We start from the raw sequence: 27,722 nt of genomic DNA on the forward strand, positions 1-27,722 counted from the left end.
CCCTCGGTGCCCCCGTCCCAGAGAGGGGAGAAAGTAGGGGTGGGGCCGGTGGCTGCAACGGTCTCTTCTCGTCTTCGAAGAGAGCGCCCCTTGGCGGGAGAGCCTGGTCTCAATGCACTCGACCGCCAGTGCCGGGAAGACCCCGCAATTCCGGCGCAGACCGGCCGCGCCATTTCCCTCCCTCCTAGCGCCCGGTGTCCCAGGCTGCTCATCCGGAAAAGGGGCGCTCTGTTCCCCGGGGTCTGAGCAAGGAAGCCGGGCGCCTAGCACGGCCTTCTCGCCCCTAAGGCAGCTAGGCTGCCGCTAACACGACAGGCACTCGGTGGGAGCCCGAGGACACCCTATCCGGGAGCCTAGGCCGGAAGCTACGCTGCCCGCTTCCGCATCAGCCGGAAGTGCTTGCCACTCGAGGCAGAGGGCTTCCGGTGGGTCTGCAGGGTAATCAGGAGCCGGCATGGCGGCCCCCTTGGCCGGGAAAAAGATCGTGTTTGTCACGGGGAACGCCAAGAAGCTGGAGGAGGTGCCGGGAGGGCGCGGGAGGCCAACTAGTAGGCGGCGGGGGGTGGGTAGCATGTGGTAGGGCCCGCTGGGGATCGGGCGGAGAAGCGACTTCCAGGCGGAGGGGGCACGGAGAAGCAGACCCAGGCGTGTGGAACGGATTGGGTCGCGCTGAGTTAAACGGCCATGTGTGCCGTTTAGAATTAATAGAATTAAGGCGTTGACAGATCCAGGCTTGCGAGATCGGGAGCTGAGGGAACTAAAGGAGTGCCGGGTCCTTAGTACCTGCCCCAAAGGTCATCTATTAGGCTAAACCCCAAACCGGGACTCCTGACACCCCTCTGGAGCTGATCCAGACCCCGCTATCGACCTGGGGTGGCAGGGGCCAGGCGGAGCGTGGGACAGGCAACCAAGCTGAGCCGCCAACGCCCCACCATGGCCCGGAAATGTGGTCCTCAGCCTCTTTTTCTCTTCTGTGAAATGGGGATGATTTGGAAGGTCGGTTTCACAACGCAGTGGGGTGGAGTAGTGAAGACGGCATTAAATCCAAAGTTCCTGCCTCAGGGAATTTTGTGGCTAGCTGTGAGGATTCTGCCGGTGGATGGATAGCCTTTGGATGCAAATAATAGAGACACACGGGGAACTCATGTAAACCACCAGGTGACTTTTCTGGGAATACAATGTACGATGTCCCATAAGACTTGACGAGTGTCCCGAGGGGCCTATCTAGTCCTGATCCCCTTCTTAGTAAGCTTTTTTCTGCTTCCTTCGCTCCTGGTGGAGGGGCAGTGAGACTTCGGCCATACATTAGCTCTCATTAGCGTTGCTTGGGTCACGGGTTTGCCCCTGCTCAGTCAGCCATGGCCAATGAGGGGGGTCATGGTGCAGCATCGGGTGACATCCACTAGATATGTTGAGGCAGACGAGTGGGACCCAGTCATTAGGGGACCGACCCTTCATTTGTCCCCAGCATAGGGGATGATGACACTTCTGTGCCAGTACAAGGTGACCTACTCAAGAGCCAGAGCCCTCTGTTTAAAAGTTTGGAATCCTGAGGCCAGTCAGACAAGTAGTGCCACCCTGAAAAGAGCCCCATGCAGGATAGGGGGTGCCAGCTCCCAAGCCCATCTCTGTCTCTGGTTGAGAATATGGCCTACATTTCAAGAAGGGGCTAGAGTGGTCAGAGGAGGCCCACTGGAGAAGATGGACTTGAAGTTGGCTTAGAACAGGGTATCTTAACTCTTCATCCCACAGCACTACATTGGCAGGCTGATGAAGCCTGTGGACCGTCTTTCAGGAAAATATTTTTAAATGTACAAAGTAAAATACATAGGCTTACAAAGGAAATTAATTCTATTAAAGTACAGTTCTCAATATAAATATTTATGATCTAGTTAACATACATTTTATTAATGCATTAAAGGATTCAATCTAGCCGTGTGTGTAGTTATCATACTTTTCAAATAGGGTTGTAAATATTTTGAGATACCTGTTACAGCTGTAGTGGGATGTGACAACATCTGTGATTTTGATAGTTTCAAAGGTCACAGGAACTGCTGATGCTATTTGGTTTTCTGTATTCACAATTGAAAGAGATGCTAAATTTCAGCTAGAGAGTGAAAATAAAGGCATTTTTTCCCCCGTCCGGGTTCACAGGCCTCTTGAATTCTGGGTAAACCCTGATGGAGAATTGCCAGAAGAGGAGGTTACATAGAGTTTTAGAGCAGGGAGAAGGGAAGAGGGTGTTCTGAGTAGGGGTTTAACATCAACAGAGACCTGAAGGAGGGGTAGGAGACTGCGGAGATGGGGAGCTGACCTGCTGGAGTGGGACCCTGAAGTCTGGAGTGAGGCTCATGAGCCTGACTTACTAAGCTTTAGGGGGCTGACAGTTACCTGAAGAGAAAGGTGGGTGACAGCTTCTGTAGTAACGGGGAATTGTTAACAAATGGTGATAAATATTCTTTCATTTTGGAACAGGTCATTCAGATTCTGGGAGATAAGTTTCCATGCACTTTGGTGGCACAGAAAATCGACCGTATGTCTCTGTTTCGTTTTATCTTTGAAAGATGGTTTGATTTCTCTGTCTCCCCGTGACCTGACTCTCTTCATATATCCGTTTCTCCAACAAGTGCCGGAGTACCAGGGGGAGCCTGATGAGATTTCCATACAGAAGTGCCAGGAGGCAGCTCGCCAGGTGCTTGCTCCTTGCGTGCCCCAGACTTGCTCGTCGCGTGTCCCAAACTTGTTCCTCTCATCCTGGTGGCTCCTGGGGGCTGTGTCTGCTGGGCTCAGGCAGAGAATAATAGGGTGGGCACATTGGTCATAACTTCAAGGACCTGCCCAGGCCTAGCTAGATTGGGGTCAGTTAACGTAGGCAGAGGAATACTACCTTTCTTTCTCAACCTGGACTACATAGTATCCCAGACCAGCACGCGCGCATGCACGTGTGCGCACACACACGTCTCTGATTTTCAGATACGTACATTCCAATGCCTGCGTTCTCCCTACACACATCTACCCCCGTGCTCACACATCTTTGTGGAATGGGAACACTTTATGTAGAGCCAGGCGGTCTGAGTGTGAATCCCGCCTCTCCTCTTGCTGTGCTTAGAGTAGGCTTTACAACCTGCCAAGTTTTGGTATTCCTATCTCTAAAATGAAGATAAGAGTTTAGCCAAGGGCTATTTCCTAAACCCGTTAACTGCTGCTGTAGATCCCAACTAGCTGTGGGCCTGGCCCCAGCCTGGGTGGCCTGGGAATTCAGGGTCCGGACAGGGCCTACTCCTGGTCACAGGTCTCAAGGCTTCACTCCTTTGTGTTGCAGGTACAGGGCCCTGTACTGGTGGAGGACACCTGTCTGTGCTTCAATGCCCTTGGGGGCCTCCCTGGCCCCTACATGTGAGTGCTCCCCACCCCCTTGCAGGGCCCTGGCCACAGAATCATCTGAACTTCGAAATGATTGGTTACCTGATATTGTGGGTCATTCACTGTCTTGGTGCCAATACCCATATTTCACATTGTCCTGAGAACGGATTAGAGATAGGGGAGAGGCATGCCTTTCTTTCTTTTGTAAAGTATGAGAATGTGATTGTGTAAGTGGAGATGGGCCAGTGGAACCCACCTGCTGGAGAGGTACATTCATGGCAGATCAATTTCAGGAAAAAGGAAATAAGGAAGTTGAGATCTGAAAATGGATTTCCTTAGGGGCGCCTGGGTGACTCAGTCGTTAAGCGTCTGCCTTTGGCTCAGGCTGTGATCCCGGCGTTCTGGGATCGAGCCCCACATCAGGCTTCTCCGCTATGAGCCTGCTTCTTCCTCTCCCACTCCCCCTGCTTGTGTTCCCTCTCTTGCTGGCTGTCTCTTGCTCTGTCAAATAAATAAATAAAATCTTTAAATAATAATAATAATAATAAAATAAAAATTAAAAAAAAGAAAGAAAATGGATTTCCTTAAAACTATCCAGTGCCCTGGACACTCTCAGATGGCCTTTGTGTATCTCTAGGGTACACATACTCCACTTTGAGTGCTCCTTGCTGGGGTGGGAGGGCATATGCACAGAGGTGCTCTTGCTGGGTTTTGGATTTGTTTATCGTGAACTTCTGGATTGCTAAGATGTTCGCCAAGAAAACAGAACCATTGCTCCATATCCTCACCAGCACTGAGTATTAGGACTTTCATGTTTTGCAATGTGGGGAATGTGAAATGTTATCACGTTTGGATTAAATTTGCATTTTCCTTTTTTTAAGATTTTATTTTTTTATTTGAGAGAGAGAGCACAAGCAGTGGGGTGGGGGTGGGCAGAGGGAGAGGGAGAAGCCGACTCCCTACTGAGCAGGGAGCCTGATGCGGGACTCGATCCCAGGACCCTGAGATCATGACCTGAGCCGAAGGCAGCCGCTTAACTGACTGAGCTACCCAGGCGCCCCTGAATTTGTATTTTCCTAATTATCAATGAGGTTGAGGCCTTCATAGGTTTTATTACTTTTTCTGTGCATTGTCTGTTTACCTCCATCCTTTTCCTATTGGATTAGTTCTCTTCATTTTGAGTTAAAACATTATTTATCATGTCCCCTGGCTTTCCTGGGGCTCTAATATGGCGGGGGGGAGGGGGAGAGGGTGCAGCCCAGAGAAGATGGTAGGAAGATCCATCTGTTCCTGGTGCCTGACTCACCTTTATTTCTCTTGCAGAAAGTGGTTTCTGGAGAAGTTAAAGCCTGAAGGTATTAATCTCCTATATCTCTTAACCTGTTGGGAATTGAGAATCCAGAGGTGGTCCAGGGGAGGGGTCCCAACTGGTAATCAGGAATCCCCCCCACCATGGAGCCTATGTTCACCTCAGTTTCCCCATGTATAACCTGTGGCTTGGACTTTCCCTGCACACCCAGCTCCAGGGAGTGCTGAGCTATGGGAAGAGTGGATGGGAAGGGTGGTGGGGCCTGTGAGTTTGAGAGACACAGGGGCTGCACTTGATTCTGGCTGAGAGGGCTGGCCCTACTGACTGCTGGCCTGTCCTTGCCTCAGCCAGGGCCTGGCCTGGGGGTTGGGGAACTGGCTGCTTCTCTTGGGCGCCGGCGGTGCGTGCCCTGTCACGGCTGTGAGCCAAAATGTTCCCGCCTTAGGTCCTTCTAAAAACACTTTAGGTAATGGAGCTTTTCAGACACGTATAGTAGTAGAGTAGTGTAATGAGCTCCATGTCCTCATCACCCAAATTCCAGGGTATTAAGCACAAAACCTATCTGATGACATGTATAAACTCCCCAAATCTGAGGGCTCCCCCTCCAGGGCCTCAGGAGTGGGGAGTAAGGCTGGGAGCTGAGCTGCACAGACATCACCACACTCCCCCTTCTCTCCCGCCTCAGGTCTCTACCAGCTCCTGGCTGGGTTCGAGGACAAGTCTGCCTATGCGCTCTGCACGTTTGCACTCAGCACCGGGGATCCCACCGAGCCAGTGCGCCTGTTCAGGGGTCGGACCTCGGTAGGTACCCATGCTGCTTCCCCCTTGGGCCGCCAGGGGGCGCTGTGGCTCGAGCCAATGGCCCAGGGTCTATGGCAGGAGGGTGGTGGGAAGGGCTTGTGGTCAGTGAGTTCCCAGAGCTTTGCCCAGACATGCCCCTGGGCATCACAGCTAGGAGTGCTGTCAATCCTGACATCTATTTGACCTCTGAGGCTGGTGTCTCAGGGATACACAGGGGCTCATGGCTGTTGAGGCCTGGTACACCCAGAGCTCTGCGCTGTGTCCCCTCCTAAGAAACAGATGTGGAAGCTGAAGGTGACAGCTCCCAGAGCTACACGGACAGCCCAGATTTCTTCCAGCTCCCGTCCCTATCCAAGTGCGGAGGCTACGGCTCCCCTGGAGCGTCTCACATCCTTTCCAACTTACCCCCAGCTCATTCCTTCCCCACCTGCCCTTCAACACAGCCAGGCCTGCCTGTCAGACCCTTGCGTTCAGCTGCTTCTCACCGGGTCCACACCACCCTGGGGGCTGGCCTGCTCCCCCCGCAGCGCAGCTGTTCCCTCCTTGTGTCGGGTTGGTACCTTCTGGCCCATCCCTCCTCTGCCAGTCCCTTCTGATCATGATAAAATCCAGACTAGCCCCCACAGAGCCCTACCCCAGAAGCTCCACTGGGGGCTGTCCACAGACTTTTCATGATGCCCTGCATGGTTAATTTTTTTTTCTAATAAAACATAAAAATTACCGTCTTCACCATTTTTAGGTGTTCGGTACCGTAGTAGGAACTGTATGTGCGCTGCTGTGCCATGGACCTCGAACTTGTTTATCCTGCAAAAGTGAAACCGTACCCATGAACAAAACTCCCTTTTCCCCCTCCCCACCGAGCCCTGGCAACCGCTCTCCGGCTTTTGTTTCTAGGAGTTTGGCAACTTCAGACCCCTCGTATAAGTGGAAACCTGTCCACGGTGTTTGTCTTGCTGTGGCCGGCTTATCTCTTAGCGTGCCGTCCTCCAGGGGTCATTAGTGTGGTAGCGCATGACAGGATTCCTCCTCTTTACGGTGACCGAGTAATGTCCATTGTGTGTATCTACTCGTGTGTTTTGTCCACTTATCTGTCGATGGGCACGTAGATCGAGTCCACATTTGGCTGCTGTGAGTGGTGCTGCTGCGAGCACAGGTCCTTTGGGTATTTACCCAGAACCGGGATGGCTGGGTCATCATTGCCGGGTTCCATTTTTAAAAATTAATTTTAGTTGTCTGCTACTTTCACAGACATGTTCTCTGAAAAATCAGAAGCGTGAACAACCACAGTCCCCACCGAGGGGGCCTGGTCACTGGGGTGACCCACTGTTGGGGTCCCCACTCTTCCCGATCGTCTCCCCGGCTTCAGGAGAGATCATGCTAGCCTCTACATTACCTGGGTGGCTTTGTTTCTCCCTGTTTTGTTCTCACTCAAGCTTTCCAAACCCAGTCACGTTGTCTCTTCAACAACGTGTATGCCGAGCCCTTCCCCATTTTGGGTCCCAGCACCCGCTGTGTCCTCCACCTGGAATGTTCTTACCCATCACTTCATGTGGCCCAAGTGTCTCCTCACTGAGCTTCCCATCTCAGTCACTCCATCCTGTTATTCTTGAGCCAGCTCCCCGTTTGTTCCTTCTTTTTTTTTTTTTTTTTTTTTTTTTAAAGATTTTATTTATTTATTTGACAGAGAGAGACAGCCAGCGAGAGAGGGAACACAGCAGGGGGAGTGGGAGAGGAAGAAGCAGGCTCATAGCAGAGGAGCCCGATGTGGGACTCGATCCCGGTACGCCAGGATCACGCCCTGAGCCGAAGGCAGACGCTTTAACGACTGCGCCACCCAGGCGCCCCCCGTTTGTTCCTTCTAAGGCACTTTGCATTTTGTAATCGTTCATTTGTTTACTGGTGTAAAGCCTGTTTTGCTTAAGAGGTCCATTTGACAAGGGCAGGGCTAGGCCTGCGATGACCCCAGTGCTGAGAACACTACCGGCCCTGCTGTGGATGTTCAAAACCCATTTGTGGTGTGGGTGAGGTTCAGAGTGGCTCAGTAATGGGCCTGGGTCCCATAGCTCCCCACCAGCACTCGCGGAATCTGCCTTTGGTCTGAACCACTTGGCAGTTATGTGGCTAATCCCCATTTTCTGCCACTTCCCTTACATTTTTTATTTTTTAAAAGATTTTATTGATTCATTTGAGAGAGACAGCACACGCACACGAGCAGGGCGAGAGGGAGAAGCCAGCTCCCTGCTGAGACGTGGGGCTCAGTCCAGGACCCTGGGATCATGACCTGAGCGGAAGGCAAAAGCTTAACTGACTGAGCCCCCAGGTGCCCCTCCCTTGTATTTTGTAAATTACTGTTTTTTTAACCTTTAACATGACATCTCATGGTGCTGAATTAAATCGGTTCTCTTTGTACGTTTTCCTGTTGGAATTTGCCTATTGCAGTCAGTACTTACTGAGCTCATTTATGTGGTGAACAGCGTGCTAAGTAATTTCTGTTTCTTCACTTAATTGTTAGAGCCTCCTTTGTAGTTTGAGAAATGCAGCCATTTATTTCACTTATCATAATAAAAATGAGTAGCTGTCTTAGGGCTTGTCTGCATAGTTCAGGGCCTCGTTACTTCCTATTCAGAGAAAATGTTTTCTGTGTTTTTCCAAGTTGACGCACTTCAGTGAGGTCACAGTTTGTCACAGCCGGAGAGAGAGGGAGAGCAGCTCCAGGGGTATCAGTGGGCTGATCAGCTCTGTGTTTCCGTGTGTGTGTGTGTGTGTGTGTGTGTGTGTGTGTGTGTGTGTGTCCGTGGAGGGAGAGTGGTCCCACTGTGTGTTATCTGTGTATTCAGCAAACATTTGCAGGTACCATGGACTTCTTAAAACCGTCTATTTTGAATAAATGGGCCTTAACCAAATACATAAACTAACCAGACTCAAACTGGCTCCCTCGTCCTCCTTGGGCGCCTCCCCTGTGCCGTGATACACCTGTCCCCCCTTTCCTCTGGCAGGGCCGGATCGTGGTGCCCCGAGGCTGCCGAGACTTCGGCTGGGATCCCTGCTTTCAGCCTGATGGATATGAGCAGACGTAAGGAGCCCCATTTTCTTCCCGGGATGTGGGGCTGGGATGGCCGTGCTCTGGGGCGGGTGGGCACCCTGCCCGGGTGCAGGCGCGCAGACACGGGCGGGGCGGGCTGTAGGGTGCCGCTGCAGCTGCAGGCAGTTCTGCTGGGTGGACGCGAGGAATCCGAGTGGGCCGATCTCCAGTGTAGGAGGCAGCCAGGCGTAGCTGGGAGCTCTGGGCCCTTGGGCTCCAGCTCCGCACAGAGCGGCTGTGTGACTTGAGTGCCTTCCGCTCTGCCCTTGGCTTGTCACGCATAAACCTGACAGTTTCGTGGGATGATCTGACTTCCCCATGTAGTTTGGAAAAATGTTAATACTTCCAGCCTTTGGGGGGGGCACCGCATGAACCCCCCCCAGTGCCAAGTGTTCTCATTACTTCCCCCTGACCCCATGGCCCCCCTTATTTGCGCTGGACATGTTGACCGTTACTGGAAGTGTTTCAGGCTAGAGGGGCCCTTAGGGAGGGTGTCCTGAGGCCACAAAGTGGCCAGACAGGGCTGAGGATAACGTGAAGCAGCACCGTCAAAGCGCGCAGGATAGAGAAAACGCTGTTTCTCTGCTGTTCAGTCCACTACGTGGGTATCCAGTAGGACTTAGGAACTGAAATTAGTTTTATTCAACTTCGGTTATTTCAGTTTACATGGCCCCTCGTGGCTGGCGGCCACCCACGGGACAGCGCGGGTCTGCAGCACACGGAGTGGGGGGCGTGGGTCCTCACCTCCCTGGAGGCCGCCGGCCGGCTGTCCCGAGCCACCCCCGCAGCACATGAGAGGAGACGGTCATGTTTGCTCGGTCAGGCCTCGCTGCTTCCTGTCAACAGATGACAAAGCTGATCAAACACGCAGCTCATCCCGTCCCTGGCTTCCCTTAACGACTTGTGGACACACTGGGGCGAGCCGAACATCCTTCCACATTCGTGAATACGGGTTTCCACCTCCAGGGGAATTTGAAACTCTCTCTGGTTTTTTAAAAATTAACTCTGGCTCTTGGGAGCTGGTGGCCCGCCCCCCTTTCCTGGTGACTCCTTGAGCCTTGGGCTCCAGGACGGGGGAGGGATGTGCACCCCCTGACTCCGGGCTCCCCTGAACAGCCGTTGTCACCCCTCAGGTATGCGGAGATGCCCAAGGCGGAGAAGAACGCCATCTCCCATCGCTTCCGGGCCTTGCTCGAGCTGCAGAAATACTTCGGCAGCCTCGCTCCTCTGACAGCTGGTGATGATCGCCCCGGCCGGGGAGCTGGGGAAGGCTAGCCTGCCCCCTCCCCCATCAGACAGGCAGCCCTCCAAGTACGGCCTTCAGGGTCACCACTTCCTAGGGGCGTTGAGACAGCCTCACCAGCCCTGTTTGGAGGAGCAGCTGGCTCTGCTTGGAGAAACTTGGGGCAGGGGACACTATTGTCTTGCCCTTGGGGCTTCAAGGGTTCCTCCTGGCCTGGGATCCTGAAAGGATCTGGGATGTTAAACTGGACATGTTAGGACCGGGGGTTTGGGAAGAACCACACAAATCACCCTCGACGTTTTTAAAGTGGCAGAAATAAAAATACTGGAAGGCACTTACCTCCAGAATAAACTGGATTTATCGGCTTTGAAACTTGCCCGGGGCAGTTGTCTGTCTCCTGAACCTCTTTTGGCAGGAGCGGAAACGTCAGGTCCGAGGGTGGTGGCGGGATGAGGATAGCGCCGCGGGTGTCCGCGTGACCTTGCTCGTGACCTTGCTCGCTGGAGAATCGCATCTTTCCTTTCATTCTTCCAATCTCAGCTCGTGAGCTGACCTTTTCCATTCCAGACCCGTGCTGCCCACCCACCCGGGGAGGGAGGCCGCCACCCAGCTGCCTCTAGGGTGTTTGCTGGGTGGGGGGGGTGGGCAGTGCGGGTGTTGAGTGCTTTGGCTGTATTTCAGTAGAACAGAGCAGCTAAAATGTTGGGGTGGGGTTTTTGTTTTTGTTTTGTTTTGAGAGAGACAGAGAATGAGTGGCAGGGAAGGACAGAGGGAGAGAGAGAATCCCAAGCAGGCTCCATGCCCAGTGCAGAGCCGGACGTGGGGTTTGATCCCACGACCCTGAGATGATGACCGGAGCCGAAATCAAGAGTCAGATGCTTAACCGACTGAGCCACGCAGGCGCCCCGAAAATGTTGGGTTTTGATGATAATACCAAGTTAGTTTTTATGGCAGGGAGGGGGCATGGAGTCTCCACCCCAGTGGAGAGGACGTGACATGGTTCAGCCTGGGACCTCCAGGCCCCTCAGGAAGCCTGCCTCAGCTGCCCCAGCTCCTCACTGTGCCCTGGGGAAGCCATTTTTTGGGAGGGACTTGAGGGGCCTGGGGCGGCTCCCTTTCCTTTCACGCAGGTGTCTGTTTGGTAAGCAGGAGGTGCCCACCCCAAGGATATTCAGGAAAGCCTGTTGTGTGCAACGGGGGAGGAGGGAGCGTAATGCTGGGGGGTCACTCCCAGGCTTATTTCTGTGCTCATAGGCAGACCTGGAGAATGTCACTTCCAGTCACTGTTCCTTGGTCCTGGCAGCATGGTCCAGGGCCTGAGTTTAACTGTTTCCTCCCCCTAAGGTGCATCAGTGTGTCTGGGTGAGGACAGAACATCATTCCTTTGCTCCCCACTTGCTTGTAAGGCTCAAGTGGGTTGTTTCCCCAGGAAGTGCCAGCAGCCCAGCCTCCTCTGAGTTGTCTCCTTGGTGCTGAGTGCTGATTGGGGGGGTACGTGGAGCTTAGGGCCAGGCAGCCCTCTTGCTCGCTACTCAGCTCTTAAGTGTGATGTCCCAGGTCCACAGGACACTGTCCCCCTTTGTTGTTAACCCTTAGCTACCCATCGCTACAAACATTGTGAACATGCTCGAACCCACGCCCACCTGCCTGGGAGCAGAGCCACGCAGAGGGAGGATGAGGAGTCTTGACTGTGCCCCGGTCTCCACGCCAGCCCGTCCGCGCATCAGGGTGCACGCCTCTCCCAGTCAGCCGGCCGGCCTTGGGGGGCCCAGTGTCGCCAGTTACAAGTGGACGAGGCCAGCTCCCCTTGGGGCTGCATTTCTCAGATGACCAAGGGCATTGAGCATTCCTGCCACCCCTGTTACTTTTGGGGTGCCCCCCCCCCCCGCCTCACAGGTTTGCCTCTTCTCTTGGAGTTGGAGTCATGGTCTTTTGTTGTTGGTTTGCGGAATCCTTAGCATACCTAGATAGGAGGCCTTTTCAGTTCAGAGGTAGCAGACGTCTTCTCTCATCTGCTCCCTTGGTCTGTTTTATCGGGCAAGCCGGAGTCCTGTAAGGTACTAACGTTACGGGGTGTCTGGAGCTCTACCACTGCTGGCGCTCCCAGACAACGCACAAGAGGCGCTCCTGAGTCCCCGATCCAGAATCCCTGTTGCCTGCTGTGGGCCCTGTGGCCAGCTACCCTGTGACCAAGCCAGGACTGTGGCCCCTTCTCCCCTCCATCAAGCCTATCCATACATCCTGCCCTCGGATTCTTCCACTTCTGTTCATCCCCACTCCGTGCCCCAGTGCGGGGTGCAGCCCCACCCCCACCCCCACATGTAAAACCTGACCCACCCACTCTGACCTCCATGGGCCTGGTTTTCAGTCAGTTGGGCTGCCCTGCAGCTGCCCCCGGGGGCCCAGGCCCAGGGCTGCCAGGCCCGCTCATCTCTCCTCCACCAGCCATGGCTCTTCTCGGGGCCCAAGCCCTCTCCTCCGGGCCCTTGCACATGCTGTTCCCAGAACACTTCCCCTGCAGTTTCCTGGCAACACAGCAGCGCCAGGGCCTCCTGGATCTTCCGCAGGCCCCTGCTGGGCCTGCACGGTGTGGGGTTGGAGGGGACAGCCCGTAGCACTCAACAAACACCGGTCCTTTTCATTCCACCTCCCCTTCACATCCTACTTTATTCTCTGGCGGCCCTGAGGCTGGGGCAGGGCGGGACAGCAGAGATGGGAGCGTAGAAACAGGAGCTTTATTCTCTAGTGTGCATACAGCGAGTTCCTTACACAATCAAGGAAATGGTTTTTCTTTCAGACATCTGACTCTTTTATCAAAAGAAAATCCGTCCTGCTTAGTCGTACTCTGGACAGAAGTTGCCCTGAGCAGTGTTCCTGACCCAAGCAAAAGTCTAATGGGGACCGGGATGGGCACAGACCGTGGACCACCCCCCCTTCCCATGCCTAGATGCCCTAGGCCTGATGGGACAGCTGGGGGGGGGTGCAGCAGAGAGCAACACCCCAAAAGACACCCATCCCTCTCCCCACATGGCAGCAGAGTCAGCCTGGGAAGAGCCAGAAGGACCGGTGAATGGGACGTGGCCGGGGCCTGCCAGTCAGGGCCTCAGTCAGTGCTCAGCATCCATGGCGTCCAAATATTTGGCTTCAATGATTCGGGGCAGCAGGTTGTAGCTGGGCGGAGGGAGAACAGACCTTAAGGTGAGCACCGGGTCAGGGAGCAGGAGGCAGGAGGCAGAGGGCCTCCCCCACCCCCTCCCCCGCCAGGGCCGCTGGGCGCCTCCCGCACCGGATGGGGATCATGGCGATCATGACGAGCGGGAAGACCATCTTCATGTAGGGCAGGGAGCTCGTGCCGCAGGCGCAGAGCAGCAGCAGCTGCAGGACCTGCAGGCCCGTGAAGTAGTGGATCTTCCTCTGCGGCACCCTCCGGATGTAGTGGGTGGGCGGGTACGAGGTCTGCGGGGGGCAGGGGCGCGCTGTGGGCAGGCCTGGAGCCGTGCCCGCCCGCCACACACGCAGACACACGCACGCACACACACCCTCCCGGCCGGCCCCTCACCTGGTCCTTGAGCAGCAGGGCCACGCGCTCGAAGAGCTGGTTGCCGTCAATGGAGGTGAGCGCGATGTAGAGGAAGAGGCCATAGAGCACGGGCTTGGGGATCCACTGCAGCGGGAAGGGCAGCAGCAGGAGGGAGAAGCCCACCAGGATGCTGGCTCCCAGGGTGGTCAGCCGCGTCTCCTTCACGTTCACGATCCTGCACGGTCCCGGGGCACCAGCTCACCCTCCGGCCCTGCTCCGTGCGGCAGGGTCCCACCGCTGCTCACACGTGGCCCCCTGGGCGCCTCCACTTCAGGCCCTAGTCCCCTGAGCCACGTCCTTTCCGGGGTCACAGGTGGCCCAGGGCTGCCCCCACCCCTCCGGGCCCACAGGATGGGCCTCAGGTCTCCAGGGACCCGCCCCGCACTCACGTCTCGTAAATGTGCCCGTTCTCCACGCGCTCCTCCACCAGCGCCAGCGCCCGCACGTGCAGCGGGGAGTGCGGGTAGGCAGCGTGGATCCAGGGCAGGCCGAACAGAGACAGCCCGCTGTTGATGATGGCGACGAGCAGGAGGTCCCAGTGGTAGGCGGTGCCCTTCACCAGCCTGCGGCACACGGGGAGGGGGGGCACGTGTGGTGGGATCCCCTTGGCCCCTGGATCCGGCGCACGCTCAGCCCGCCCCTCCCAGCCCCACGAACCTGTTCTCCGGGGCGTTCGCCAGGGCAGCCACCAAGTTCTGCTCGATGAAGAAGAGCAGGGAGAGCAGGAAGCCCAGGCCCATGGCGCCGGCGATGGCCCCCAGGGACAGGGAGTGCATCTCGGCGACCTCAAAGAGGCTCTTGCTGGGGTTGTAGCGGAACTGGCTCACTGCAGCAGGTAGAGGCCCCCCCTCAGGCCTGCGCCCCCAGGAGTGAGCCCAGCCCACCGCACCCCTGCCTGAGCCCAACTCACTCTTGATCTCCCGGAAGCCGTAGGAGCAGATGAGGGAGAAGGTGAGCACCGAGATGGGCAAGGCGCAGTCCGACAGGATTTCCCGCATGCAGGGGTGCAGGTAGGGGCTGGGGACACGGGGGGGGGGGGAGGGGTGGATCAGGGTGGCCAGGGGGCTTGTGCCTCCTCTGCTCCCCCGCAGGCCCCCCCTCACCTCTTCTTGAACTGGTAGAGGGTGTAGCCCAGCCACAGCGTGCCCAGCATGATGAGAAGGCTGAGCACGGCGGTCTCCCGGCCCGGGCGCTCGGCAGGGTGGCTCCCAGACGTCAGCTGGGGCAGGCTGGTCAGGAAGCTGGTGTTGAGGGCAGGGTGGAGGCTGGTATTGAGGCTGGTGCCGGGGCCCAGCAGGCTCACCAGGGGAGTGCTGTCTGTGTAGTGGTTCCCAAAGTCGTGGTCATAGTAGTACTTCTGGAAGACTGTGGATAGAGGCCAGCAGGCCTCAGCCACCTGAGCTCTGGGAGGCCGAGGCCCAGCTCCCTCCTGGATGTGGGGGAGGGGAGGCCCCCCCAAGGGAAGAAAGGGCTTCTGGGGGGAGGGGAGAGGGGAGGGGGCTGCCTTTCTCTGTCCCAGGAGGACCCCACTGACCTGCTTGTCCGCCCACTGCCCCCCCATCTCTGACAGTGCCTCACACCTGGCCCCGTGCCTCTGATCCTGCCTGAGGCAGCCCTGTCACCCTCCAGCACGTGGCACTGCTGCTTTCTGCTGGCCACAGCTCCCGAGAGCACCCTGGACCATGGAAGTAGCCGCAGCTTGCATGCTGCTTGGCTGCCCTGGGCACAGCCCATAGTCCCCCAACTCAGCTCAGTTTCCCCTGCAGCAGGTGGCCACCGGCTGGACACTCACTTTTGACCATGCCCTTGACAGCATCCAGCATGAACGTGATGGAAATGAACAGGGCAATGATCTCTTCTGTCGACCTGCCGGGGGGTGTCATGGCTCATCAAATGGGGGGTGAACGGTCAGGAGTCCCGGGAGGGGGAGGCTTCCCCGAGCCTCTGCACAGCCTCCGACCTCCTCCTGCCATGAAGACCAGGGTTCCACGCTTCTCTTTTGGGGCAGTGATAGGGTGGGGGCACCTCATCCACTCTAGGGTTACAGGGCCTCGGAAGCCGGCACGGAGGCTGACCCAGATCCCTGGCCTCGGTCTCCCTCCTGCTTGAGGGTCCCAGCAGCTCGGGGAAGGCCCTGTCACCTCTTGAAGAGACGCATGATCAGACTGAGGTTGAAGAGGGCATAAAGCGCGAGAAAGAAACTGTTCCACAGGCCCGTCCACGCGTAGAAGGTGTTGAAGTCCAGACTGTAGTCGTCACAGATGCCACCAATTACTGCAGGCAGCGGGACGAGGGGGTGGTCAGGGCCAGGCTGGGCCCGGGGGCCTCGGCAGCCACCTCCCCGCCGCCAGTGCCACGGCACCTTGGATGTAGAGGGCCAGGGGCGCGGTGGTCAGCAGCACCACCAGCGGCTGCCCGGAGAAGAGGGCGTACAAGAGGCCTCCGATGCTCTGCCCCGCCATGGTCTTCTGCACATCTGAGGGAGCGGGGGTCAGGTGGGCGCCGCAGCCCTGGGCCTCCCGCCCCGCTCCCCACCCCACCCCACCCCACCCCCCTCACCAATGGCCCCATTTGTGTTCTCATCGTTGAGGGACCCAAAAGCGATGGTGGGCAGGAGGCAGGCGAAGTAGAGGAACAGGGTGGTGGTGATGTATTTGCCCACAGCCTTGTTTTTCCCGATAATGCCTAGGGATGGGACAGGACAGAAGTTTGCTGGGGCTGCACGACAGGCACATGTGTTGTCCTGAGACCAAAGCCACAGGCTGAGCTCTTGGCGGGGGGGGGGGCAGGGGGGGACCCTAGGGCCACGTACCGTCTGTGAAGTCCAGTGGGTACATGGGGAACCTGCGGGCTATGTCCTCCCGGATGCCCTTCCCCACAGGGAGAAAGTCCTTGTGCTTCAGGGGCTGGGGAAGGGGACAGAGATCTGTCGGCTCTTCGGCCCGTGGGCCATGGCCCGCCGCACCCGCCCAGGCCTGCCCCCGTTCCCCGTACCTGTGGGGATCTGTGTATGCAGATGGGGTTCACGTTGTAGCCCTTGGCGCCGACGGCTGGGCACTGGCTCACCACGGTGAGCAGCTGTCTCTGGTGCACCAGGGCCTCCTTGAATTCCTCCTCCGTGCGGGTGCTCAGGAGCTTCTGGCGGAAGGTGATGTCCAGGAACATGGTGGCGAACGTGCGCCCCACCTCCGTGGCAGTCTTGGTGCTTTTCTGGGGGTAGGGGACAGGAGTCACACCCGCGGTTCCTGGCGAGTGGAGGAACCCGCGCCCTGCCCTTGCCATCACTGATAGTCCCAAGCACGTGGCAGGTGCCCCCTACTGCGAACTGGCAGCAAGTTTTGTCCCCCAAAGGTCAAGCATTAGTGGAGTCTGCCAGGATTCCCGCCAGGTGAGCAGATCACCAGAACCACCGTCGGCCTCCAAATCTCCTTCCGAAACTCCTGAGTTCTTAGAACCCGAGGTACTGGTACTGTCCCAAGGAACACATATTCACAGCATCGTGGCTGATGGAATCACAACGGTGGACACAAACCTTTCCCCAGCTCCACTGCACCAGCCGTATTCCTACTGTCTGCTGGTTCGTGTGATTTTCCGAGGGCTCCAGGCCTGTCAAGCCTTCTCCCTCTTGCCTGACCAAAGTCAACTCTGTCCGTGAACTCAGGGTCCAGCCTCCCCCACGGCAACCCGTCCTCTGGGAGCAGCGTCTGTCCCTTTGTGGGGACAGGCCTGTCCCATCCACGCTTTGCTACCCTGTTCGCTTTAGAACAGGCTCGTTCTCCAGAGGAGGAGCCAGGTGTTGGGCTGGGTGGCCTGTCCCAAGGCATGAGTCCAGCCACTCAGCCCTTGGGGTACTGCCCCTTCTGCTCCACCAGCTGTCACTCCCTCTGCCCCATGAGCTGCCCACTTCCCCTCTCCCCAGCACCGTAACCTTCGGGAAGGTTCACAGCATGCCTCTGAAATCCCCGGGAGGGACGTTCCCCTCAGCACCCGCTTTGCCGAAGAGAAAGCCCGTGGAGGAGGGCCGTGCCAAGCTTGAGTCTGTACCAGAGGCAGGGGCAGAATCATCAAGAAGCTAGTGGAAGTTTTAAGCGTGAGGGCCCTTCTCAGGCCTGGGGAGGGGCCTTTGCCATTTTCTGTTCAGGATTTTGAAATCCTTTTCCTTCAAAGAAGACTCCCCAAACCACACAGGCCCCACACAAGCACGATGTGCCCCTGACCAGGAGGTACATGGCCCAGGCACAAGTGGGGATCCCTGGCCAGCAAATCATAGAGCCAGCCAACTGGAAGAAGGATTGGGGTTGGGGCAGGCCAATGAAAAGTCCCCCATGTTTGAATAATACTAATTTTAACAAGTATCTCCTTTCAGTCAAGAAGAAAATACGACTTTTGGGGCAAACTCGGGGGAAATTAGGGCTTGCTGAGGGCCTAGCGAGGACGCTTCAGGGAGACTCGGTGGGGCAGATGTGAAGGGCAGCGTGAGCACGAGGCCCTCAGGGGCCCGGACTGGGGGGTCCGCCAGCACGTGGAGGAGATGCCCCAGGGAGAGGGCCGAGTAGCCCGGGACCTTCCTTCTCGGGAAAGGGAGCCACCTCCAGACCCCTGCTCACCATCTTGGGCGGGGCCAGCACCAGGATGACAAAGCGCACCTCACAGGAGTTCTCCCCCCAGTTCTGCGGGCGGACCAGGCGGCTGATGCACACGTGCCGCTTCAACAGGGCTTTGGAGGTGCAGCTGCGGGGGCGGGGAGGGCACACAGCGCACGGCTGCCACGCTGGGAGCGGGCCTCCCCCCTCCCCGGGACCCCTAACTTTCACCCCCAGTGACCTCTGTTGGGGAGAGAAAAAGACCGGATGGGACGGGAATGCTCACACCCTCTGCCCCCAAGCCAGGTGGGCCAGCCTGTCACTGGGGAGGCCAACGTGGTGGCCTGGCAACTCACATGATGCAGATCCACGACTGCTGGTACTGCACCCCCGTGACCGTGGCAGTGACCCCTTGGATGGTATCTGACAGCAGGTGGGCTGAGGGCAGAGCGACGGGGTCAGAGGGCCCGCCAGCCCCCCTCCCCGAGCTCCCGCGCCCCGCCGGGGAGCCGGGCCCCACCTTTCCCCTCCGCGGGGGCCCCGGCATCCGTGAAGAGCATGGCCATGAACAGGTCCAGATTGCAGTCGGGCTCAGTGTTGTGGGGGTCGTGGGCCAGGCGGCCCAGCATGGCCCGCAGCACGTCATCCAGCGAGGTGGCCGGCTCGTTCAGGATGATGCTGGCCCGGGCCAGGAAGCCGTCTAGGTCCCGGTGTGCCCGGATCTCTTCCTCAAAGTTCTTCAGCTTCAGGTACTGGGGGGCCGCACGCACGGAACCACACGGGCCCGTGAGGGAGATGCGCTGGCACGGCCTGGGCGCCTCCTCCGTGGTGGTCCCCGGCTGCCCCCGCCCGACACCCCTTCCGAGAGGGACGGCCCAGCCCCCCTTGGCCAGGCGGGGGGCTAGTGTGAGAGCGAGCGGCCGAGCTACCCCAGGGAAGCAGCCACCTCCACCCCCGACGGCTGGCCCGGCGCCGAGCGTCTCCCGTCCCGCGGCCGCGCCACTCACCTTACGGGACGTGTGAAGGAGCCCGCAGCCGCCAGGCGCTTCGCTCTCGGCTACAGAAAAGCGGGAGGGCTCAGGGCGCCGCCCCCCCTCGTCAGGACTCTCTTGGTGGGGTGGGGCCGTGTCTGCCCAGCCCCAGTCCCCTGCCCGCCCCCCCAGCCTGTCCCTGCTACAACCCCCATACCAGCCTGGGTGGGCTGCACCTCGAGGTTGACGTTGACGAAAAAACGGAGGCTCTCGCCAGACACAATGGAGGAGTTGACCGTGTCGAAGGCCTCATCCCCCAGGCTCTCCTCACGGGTTTCAGAGGCTTCATCCATGTCACACTTGAGGTAGCCTAGAGACCCAACCACCACCGAGAGAGACCCCCAGAGAGGGCCCGGCCGTCAGTGCTACACACCAGAGGGAGGGACTCCAAGCCCAAGGAGCAGGGGCCCCTGAGCTGTCCCACTCGGCACGCGCTCAGTGAGTGGCCAGGAAGGCCTCTTGTAGGCCGGGAAGGAAGCCTCAGGCCCAGGTGGGCCGAATGTCTAGTCCCGGCCCAGCCCCAAGCAGAGTATTGCCGCCAGCCGGCAGCCCCCACCCACCGGCTTTCTCCAACATTCTTCAGCTGCAGGAACCAGGGCCCTGCCCTGTTCTGACCCATGTGTATCCTTTCAGCTACAGAAAAATATGGTCATTCCACAGCTCTGGGTCTGGTACGTGGTGAAATGATGCAGTTAAGACTGGCCTCTGCCCTCCCTGAACCCCCAAATTACGGGACCCACCTGCCAGGCTCCCTGGAGGGGACCCAAGGGAAGCCGGAACTACTGCGGTGTCCAGCGTCCTCCCCACCTTACTGGCACAGGGTTTTAGAGTGCTTCCTTTCAGGGAGGGCATGTGGGGCGAAGCATCGAGGCTGAGACAGTCGGTCCAGACATCAGACAAGGCCCAGGGAGCAGGGGAGCCAGAGACACAGTCGGGGACTGAGAGGGAGGGACCCCCAGGAGACGCTCAATGGCGGGTAGGAGGAGTGTCGTGGCACCTTGGGACTCCCTCCCAGAGCGGAGCCTTTCTCTGGGTGGGCCTTAGCTCCTACAACGGCCCCCCCGCCCAGGCGCCCCTGCTGTAGAGGAAGGCTTCTTGGTGACATGCAAATGTTCCAGCCCTGCCTGGGCCCTGCCACCCCTGTCCTGACCCCCGGCCCGTCAGGCCCAGTACCACTCCCGACCTCTGATCTGTCACTCCTCAGACCAGCGGGCCAACACCCCAGGCATGCCAGCGCCTGTCCTCCGAGCAGAGGGCTTCCCTCCCCAGAGGGCCTTCTTCGAGGCTCCACAGAAGTGTCCTCTTCCGGTCAGTCCTCCTAAGGCCCTGTCGGCACCCCTTCCTGACCGTCCTCTGGGTCCCTATGGTTCGCCACCTGTGAGTGCTCCCAGGAAAGGGGCTCTTAGCACCCAGACCCCACCAATGCCTGAAAAACACCTGTGCAGGGGCGGGGAAGGGTCAGCAGCACGCCTACACCTGCCAGGCAGTGACTCACCCTGACTCACTTCCACTCCAGCCCGCCGGTTTCCTCTGCACATCCCAGGCCCTGTTCCCCCCGTGTCCTGTGCTCGGCCTGGGCCCTTTGGGGCAGGAGGTGCTCGGTCTGCACTGCACGCAGAGCTCAGAGTCAAGAGGTGTCCTTCCCATTTTTGTCATGGAGCTCCTGTCCACGAAAAAGCCCACCTGCCCTAGCCTCCCTTCTGTCACCCCCACCGGCACCCATTCTTTCTGGGCACTGCCCTTCACACTGCCCCCTTCTCCCCTACTCTGGGCTCTACCTAGGACCTGCCCAGCTGACGCGACCAGGTCCCTGCAGTGCTCCTAGGAGGCCATGTCCCCACGTCCATCCTATAAGCCCAACCACACACCTAGCCTGCCGGCCAGCAGCTTGACCCCTGCAGTCACCAGGCCCTGGGGACCTTGGGTCAGAGCCTATCACCACTCTGTCCAAGTACCACCCCACTGAACCCCCCCTCCGATGGTCAGGCCAGCCCCCAGGTGTGGGCACAGGAGAGCCCCGAGACACGGAGAGGGGGAGAGCGGGTCTGGAGCAAGCAGGAGAGCTGAAGTGCAGAAAGGTTCGGTTACATCGCTTTAGAGGGACCATGGCAGCCCCTCCCGCAGGGCTGGGCAGGGACTGAGGGATGTGGGCATAGACGGCAAGGCCTACAGGCTGTCCCGGGAACCAGAACATTCTAACAGCAAACCAAAAGAGGTCATCACATGGTCCACACAGCCCAGGAGAGGAAACTGCCTGCCCTCCCAGGACCACTAGAGGGACCTGTCAGGGTCCGAGGCGGTGTCCGCTCTCCCCCTGACCATACCACCACTTCCCGGAGGGGAGGCTCTAAAGGCATTCGAGCACCAGCAGAGGGCCACAGCCGGTGGTCATGCCATGGGTACCCAGCTGGGTGGACTAGGACCCTGGAGACTTTTGACCAAGGAGCTCTCTCCACACCCCCCCACAGAGGTACTCACCTACATCTTCAAGGTACCCGTTCTGCGACATGACAGCAGAGGAGTATTCTGTAAGGGAAGTCCAGAATTGTCACCAGCTCCACCAACCAGCCCTGGACAGTCAGACTCCTGTGCCTAACTGCTCGCCACCCCACACCACCCCTGCAGACGCCTTCTCACCCTTCCCAGGTGCCCAACACAGGCCAAGCTGGGGGGAAAGGAGCAGGGCTGTACTAGGCCGGGGCCCCTTGCGGAGCCAGAGGAAGCCGGGCCGGTTACTCTTCAGCCGGTCTGCTAGGGTTGGCCCAAGTGGGAAAGGGCCAAGGGGGAAGAGGCGACGTTCCCAGCACCGTTTCCTCCAGGAGTTAGTACCCGCGCAGGATTCGTAGACTGTGTTACTCAGCACCGGCAGCCAGGCCTGGAGGGAGGGGACCAGCCCCTCCACCCTCCTTGTCGTGGCCGGCCTCCCTGTCTTGCTGTCCCTCATCTGGGCCGGGGGCCTCCTGCCTGCACATAGCGCCTCTCACTCTCACATCGGTCCCAGGGGCCATCAACACCCATCACACGTGCAGTCGCCCCCAACCGCACCGCGCCCGGGGTCACAGGGGGCTGACTTGGCAACGGCCTCCTCCCCTCGGTGCCACCCGCGTCCCGGGCCTCCTGGGAGGCGGAGCCGTTGGTCCTCCGGGGAGAAGGCGGCGGGCGGGGGCGAGGGGGAAGCGCTGGGCGCGCTCACAGCGCCGGGCCCCGGATGGTCCCGACTGTTTGTGCCGCTCCCTGCGAGGAAGGAAGCGACAGGAGGGGCCGCGTGCACGAGAGGAAAGCGCCTCCAGACTCGGAGACCCTGGGGGTCGGGAGGGGGGCAGGATACGGACGCGGGGACGGGAGCCGGGGCTGCATCCAGAAGGGAGGGGCGGGGGCGGTAAAGCTACATCCGAGGCCGCAGCGATGGACAGAGGACGAGGGTGACGAGGGTCTGCAAAGGAGGGGGTGGTGCACACCTTACTCCCATCCCGAGCGCCCCACGTGCAGGTAAATAAATGGTCGTACAAACTGCAGGCTGGCCCTCAGGCGTCAGGGCCGCGAGGTAAAGGCTGCCGCGGCCTCGCAGGGGGCAGTCGGAGGCCCCGGGATCCCTGAGGGCCGGCCGCCTTCTCCGCAGCGCCGGGGGCGAGGAGGTGTCCCGACAGAACGTAACATGAGGCGGCAGGGTACCCGCTGGGAAGAGCCCGGCGCTCGGGGTGCTAGGGACCCCACAGCTCCGTCCCAACCACTTCCACGCCCCAACCCTCCATTGGCTACCGCACTGGTTCAAAGACTAAGAATTTCAAGTCCGGGACGGAGCTGAATCAAGCACGCACCGTCCACGAGGCCCCCTGGGCCTCCCTCCACCACCCGCGTACTCCGCCGGACTCCCCCTCCCTCTCGGCCGAACTCACACCTGACCCCAGGCCTGGGAAGCTTCCACGACCCCTCGCCCACCGTGGCCCGGGGCTTCTGCAGGCCGGCGGCAGCCGCGTTCTCCCCGGTGCTCCGACGGCGCCGCGACCTCACCTAGCACCCCTTCGCCGCGGAGAACGGACGGCCCTCCCGCCGAGTCCCCGCCGCGCCTGCCGGCTCAGGCACCCACCGCACGGCTGGAGATGGAACATGCGCCGGGTGGCCGCGGCCATGGCCACGGCGATCGGCCGCTAGACGGCTGCACACACGCGCACAAGCCCGGGCTCCTCACCCACGATCTCCGGGACCCCGAGCTCGGCGACTCGGGCGGGCCAGCGGCCGGAGCCGGCGACACACCCCCGCGCCGCGCCTGGGTCCTAATGCCGCTCGACGCCCCGCCCCGGTGCCGCCCTGGGCGGGGTCCCGTCCGCCCTCCCGGCACCCTTACCCGCGCTCCCGTCGGTTCCAAGCAGGCTGCTCCAGGGAGCCCGGGGCGACTCCGCCAGTACGTGTAGATCGGGCTCCTACGAGCCCGCGTGCCCGCCCAGGCGTCGCCGCATTAGGGGCTGGGCGGGGCTGGGAAGTTTCTGGGAAGAAGCTCGACGGGCCCAGGGACCCACGAAGTTGTGCCTCTGCGGCAGGTCGCGGGAGGACTCCCCCGGCGTCAGCTTTATGCGCGCTGCCGGACACCCCCCCCTCCCCCGGCTCGGCAGGGGACGTCGGTAAGGCCCAGCCTGCCAGCTGCCCCGCCCCCTCCATTCATCCCAGTCGCTCGAGTGGTAAACCCTCCTTCTCCTCCTCCAGGAAGCGCGCCCCGACTAACTAGATGGGCCGGCGCGCTTTCCCTGGGCTACGCCCTAGTGAGCCGAGCCAGCGGCGCTCCCGGCTCGGCGGCGTCGGGTTTGCTCGCTGCGCGCCTCGAGATTTTTCTCCTGGCCTCGGCGCGCCCCCGGCCTTCTCTTGGGTCAAGGTCTTGGCTCGCGGCTTCTTTCCTTCCCAGGGTGGCCCCGCCGCCCGGTTTTCCTTCCCGAACAGGGGGGGCGGGGAGCCGGACCCAGGGACGCGCATTCGCTAGCCCCTGGTCTTCTGCGAATGGAGAGAGAGAGAGAGGAGAGACTCTGTGTGTGTGTGTGTGTGTGTGTGTGTGTGTGTGTGTGTGTGTGCGCGCGCGCGTACGGTTGTAGAGGGAGGCCGTGTTTCGCGCGGGCAGGCGGGCGTCCGCTGCGACGGGTCAGGCAAATCCAGCCCATGCGATGAACTCCTGGCCTGACCCTCGGTGTCTTCTCAAAAAACGATTCCACAGCCCTGAGCCCCAGTTTGACTCAGGAACTCTCCCCACCAGTGTTCACCCCATCCCTCCACATTCTGGGTGCTAGCCTGAGGACTAGCAGCGAGCCCCCCCACCCAGCCTCCTGCTCCGAAGGAGTCCTCAGCCACTGTCCCCCAGGCATGGAGGAGGGCGGGCGGGGCAAGCGGAGGGTGAGCCCACCTCTGCGGAGGGGTTACTGTGCAGCCCCCCAAGGGCTCCTGGTGCGTTGGGGAAGCCCTATGCATCCACTGGTGAGCCGGCTATCGGGTTCCCCTCCCGGCAAGGTAAGTGCCTTGGGAGGGAAGCCAAGGGAGGATCGATCCCTCTGCAGATGAATGGCCCCGGAGTCGGGAGTCGGGAGGGCTCTGAGCACCCTGCTCCTTACTACCAGAGGAAATCTACCAGACTCAGAGGACTAGCTGGGGGTTGGCCGCATGTTCTCTGTGGGGTGAGCAAGGCCTGGGAGGAGACACACTGCGTCTTCCTGGGGAACCCCTGCACTCCACCCTTGGGATCTTTAGATACCCTCTAGCTAAACCCTCAGTCCATTTCACAGACTTCCAGCGTAGGGGGCGGGGGGAGGGCATGGAGGTTGAGGAGGAGCTGAAGGACAGACAGGCTGAGTACCAGGAAGCAAGGTGGGACGGGGTGGGTGGGTACCAGGGCTGGACCCCCAGCCGCTCCCATCTGGGAATGCGTAGGCTTCTGCGTCTGTCTTCCTTTGCCCGCAGCAGCTCCCAAACACCCAGACCTTCCAAACCGCCTTCCAGGAAGCCAACCTGGATTGGAGGGCCGCCTCCTCCCTCATGTGGAACCTCACCGCTTAGCTCACTGAGGAGACAGGAGCCCACAGGCCAGGCCTCCCCCAGTGGTGGATGGACCTTTCAGAGGGACTGTCACTGAGCCCTTCCCTGCTTCCTGCCCTCTGCCCCTGCAGGTTCTGTTCCCCTGTTGCCCCGGAGAGCCCCCCAGAACTCCGGGGACCTCCCCCACTCCCCAACATGAGAAGCTGTTTCCTTTGGCTCTCCCACCCACCACCTGCCTTCTGTGGATCGGAGGCCGAGGGGAAATACGGGTGGCCCAGGTGTCCCTGCCTGTGCCCCATCTGGTTCTTACATGGGCAGGCACTTAGGGATCCAGACGTGGGTGCACACATTCCGTCTCATTCCCTTCCTTGGGGTCCCTTTACTGGGCTGTGGACATGAGCGCCGGGTTCCACAAGGCACTTAATGGCTTTCCAAAGGAGTTTCAACTGTTTCCCCGTAAGCCTCTCAGGCCTGTAGGTTGTAGAATCTGGAGTGAGAAGTAACTCTATAGTATCTCATTCAAAAACACAAAATAGGGGACGCGGGGCTGGCTCGGCAGGTGAAGCATGTGACTCTTGATCTCGCGGTCGTAAGTTCCAGCCCCATGCTGGGTGTAGAGATTACTGAAAAATGAAATCTTTTTTTAAAAAAATAATAAAAACACAAACACAAAACCACTCCCTTGAACTCCCTTCCTCCTCCAGGAGCCATCCAATTCCTCAGCCGTGCTTACAGAGACCTTTCTCCAGAGTTGTCTCCACGCCCCCTCCTTACTTCTCTTCAACCCCGTCGTCCGTCTTTTGTCCCCGCTCCTGCACTGAAACTGCCACAGCGCTCTTGCCAGGCCCTCCCCCTCCCCCAGCAGGGCCCAGTGCCAACCTCTTCTTCCTCCCCCTCCTTCTCCCCCCCCCCCCTCGGATGGAGCTCTCGGTGTGGGAGAGCTTCCCCTGGCCCCGTGGCTCTCTATCAGCCACAGCCCGCCATCAGCTTTCATGACTCCTGTCACCGAGCTCTTGACTTCAACATGCCACCAGCACTCCCCCCCTCCCCCAACCTCGATGGCCAATAGGCAATTCTCAGCAAATCCAGGCAAAACAGAGCTTCCCAGTCCGCCATCCACCTGGCTGCTCTGGCCCTGGGAGTCAGCCCACTGCCTCCACCTGGGATCCAGGAGCAAATTTTGTTGGGTTTGCCTTCAGAACCAGAGCACAGTTCTGCCCCTTCACCTCCAGCCTGGTCCACCACCTGGCCTTCTGACCGGCCCCACCCCTAACCGTTCTCCACCAACAATGCCAACAACGGCTTCTCCCTCCCGGTGTTTAGGAAAACAAAGACAGAAACTCGGCAAAGCCACCTCCCTGCGGTGGTGCCTGGAAGGTGTGTCCGCAGCCCCTACCCCTGCTCCCTTCACCCTGCGGCTCTCAGGTACAGCCCTTGCGGTTTTCTGCCCTCCCACGGCCCGCGACCCCTTCACTGCCGCGGGGCCTTCTTCATTCTCCGTTTGCTGCCTGGGCCCGACCCCCCCAGCTAGACTGGGAGCTCCCTGAGAGAAGGCTGTGTGTCTTTCCCCAGCACAGCACCCAGTGTAGTAGGTGCTCAATAAACCTGGGACGCGCGGACCGCACAACGGACGTCTCCACATAGGGTTCCCAGAGGCCTTCAAGCCAGTGAAGCCCTCTATCCTCCACTGCCACTCTGGTTTTCCAGCTGCACCTCATGGGGGGGGGGTGTCCAGCCAGATACCCCTGATTTCCTCGGCTCCCTTCCTCTCACCCCAGACTCCTCAGTTGGGGCACCAAATCCTTTTATTTCTACATCAGGTCGGCCCCATCCCTCCGCCTTCCCCTTCCTTGGACCTTTGGCAAGTGTGCCTTCCCACACCTTGCAGCCCGCAGGCTTCCCTCGAGTCACCTGGGGTTTTACAAGCCTCTTGGGGCTCCCGCTGCCTTGACCAGCCTTCCCAGCTGCTCAGAGCCCCTCACCATCCTGGGAGGAGAGATGCTGTGCCCACATTATCCCTCCAGTGATGCTGGTGGGCTGGGGGAGGGAACATGGCCTCCACTGACCCTCCTCTCCTGGGGGACATCTCCAAGATCCATAGATGGGTTGGGGGGGGAAGACCTTATGGTGCCCAACTAACACAGCATTAAGCCCTCTCCCAGTTGCTCTCTATCCATACTGAAAGATCCAGGCTCCTTTGAGGGCAGGCAGGAGGGCAAGAAGCCCTGTGGAGGGCCAACAAGGACCTGCTCCCCTTAGGAGAACACCTCTTTGTGCCACCTGCTGCCCCCATCAACTCACAGTCACAGTCTAGAGGTTGGAGTCTTTTTAGCTAGAAAATTCCATGAAGTTTTGGTTATCAAATCATCTTTCCTCTTCCTGTTGTCCTTGTTTTGTTATTATTTGTACATTCACCCAGGCATGAAACTTCTGAGTAAATATGTAAAGTTTGTTAAAAATTTGAAGCCATGTGAGAAAAAAAAATCAAACTTCTTCATTGGTATGGTAAAAGCAGTAGTAATTGTAGGATAAAATGGACAGATATTCACATTTTATTTGATTAGCAGTTTTTAAAAATAGATTTAGAGTCATTTACTAGTTTGACATAAAATGTATTGACCCTGATACAATTTTTTTTTTTTTAAACCAAATTATTTTGGTTGGTCACTTTAGCAATGCAGAAGCCTGGGAAAAACACAAATAATGTGTGGATAAAAT

At 58.9% G+C, this 27,722-nt stretch overlaps 2 protein-coding genes across 8 annotated transcripts; one reads left to right on the forward strand and one right to left on the reverse strand.

Moving 5' to 3' along the window:
* The first annotated feature begins 376 nt into the window (after positions 1 to 376).
* ITPA (inosine triphosphatase) lies at positions 377 to 10,154 on the forward strand. 2 transcript variants are annotated; one of them, XM_045808179.2, is made up of 8 exons: positions 377 to 520; positions 2,476 to 2,533; positions 2,628 to 2,692; positions 3,323 to 3,396; positions 4,687 to 4,718; positions 5,358 to 5,473; positions 8,470 to 8,546; positions 9,689 to 10,154. In XM_045808179.2, exons 1-8 carry the CDS (start codon positions 455 to 457, stop codon positions 9,828 to 9,830), a joined length of 630 nt encoding a protein of 209 aa, XP_045664135.1. In that variant the 5' UTR covers positions 377 to 454; the 3' UTR covers positions 9,831 to 10,154. The 2 variants fall into 2 exon arrangements, with proteins under 2 accessions (XP_045664135.1, XP_087709846.1); XM_087853720.1 differs by lacking the exon at positions 2,476 to 2,533 and having other exon boundaries at positions 400 to 548; positions 2,565 to 2,692.
* A 2,357-nt stretch (positions 10,155 to 12,511) lies between these two features.
* Positions 12,512 to 23,544, reverse strand: SLC4A11 (solute carrier family 4 member 11). Of its 6 annotated transcripts, none has more exons than XM_087853716.1 (20): positions 23,338 to 23,542; positions 21,471 to 21,518; positions 19,150 to 19,302; positions 18,969 to 19,018; positions 18,482 to 18,713; positions 18,318 to 18,399; positions 17,986 to 18,109; positions 16,373 to 16,588; positions 16,191 to 16,284; positions 15,938 to 16,063; positions 15,741 to 15,854; positions 15,520 to 15,652; positions 15,171 to 15,244; positions 14,482 to 14,743; positions 14,289 to 14,395; positions 14,036 to 14,204; positions 13,768 to 13,941; positions 13,358 to 13,553; positions 13,085 to 13,254; positions 12,512 to 12,969 (listed from the first exon to the last, which is right to left on the reverse strand). In XM_087853716.1, the coding sequence occupies exons 2-20, from the start codon at positions 21,499 to 21,501 to the stop codon at positions 12,906 to 12,908; spliced, it is 2,571 nt and encodes an 856-aa protein (XP_087709842.1). In that variant the 5' UTR covers positions 21,502 to 21,518; positions 23,338 to 23,542; the 3' UTR covers positions 12,512 to 12,905. The 6 variants fall into 6 exon arrangements, with proteins under 6 accessions (XP_087709842.1, XP_045664165.1, XP_045664156.1 ...); XM_045808209.2 differs by lacking the exon at positions 23,338 to 23,542 and adding an exon at positions 23,080 to 23,276; XM_045808200.2 differs by having other exon boundaries at positions 18,482 to 19,018; positions 23,338 to 23,544.
* Between the last annotated feature and the right edge of the window lie 4,178 nt (positions 23,545 to 27,722).

The sequence above is a fragment of the Ursus americanus genome, chromosome 22, assembly GCF_024610735.1.
Source record: "Ursus americanus isolate L20-20 chromosome 22, mUrsAme1.1.p, whole genome shotgun sequence".
NCBI classification, from domain to species: Eukaryota; Metazoa; Chordata; class Mammalia; order Carnivora; family Ursidae; genus Ursus; species Ursus americanus.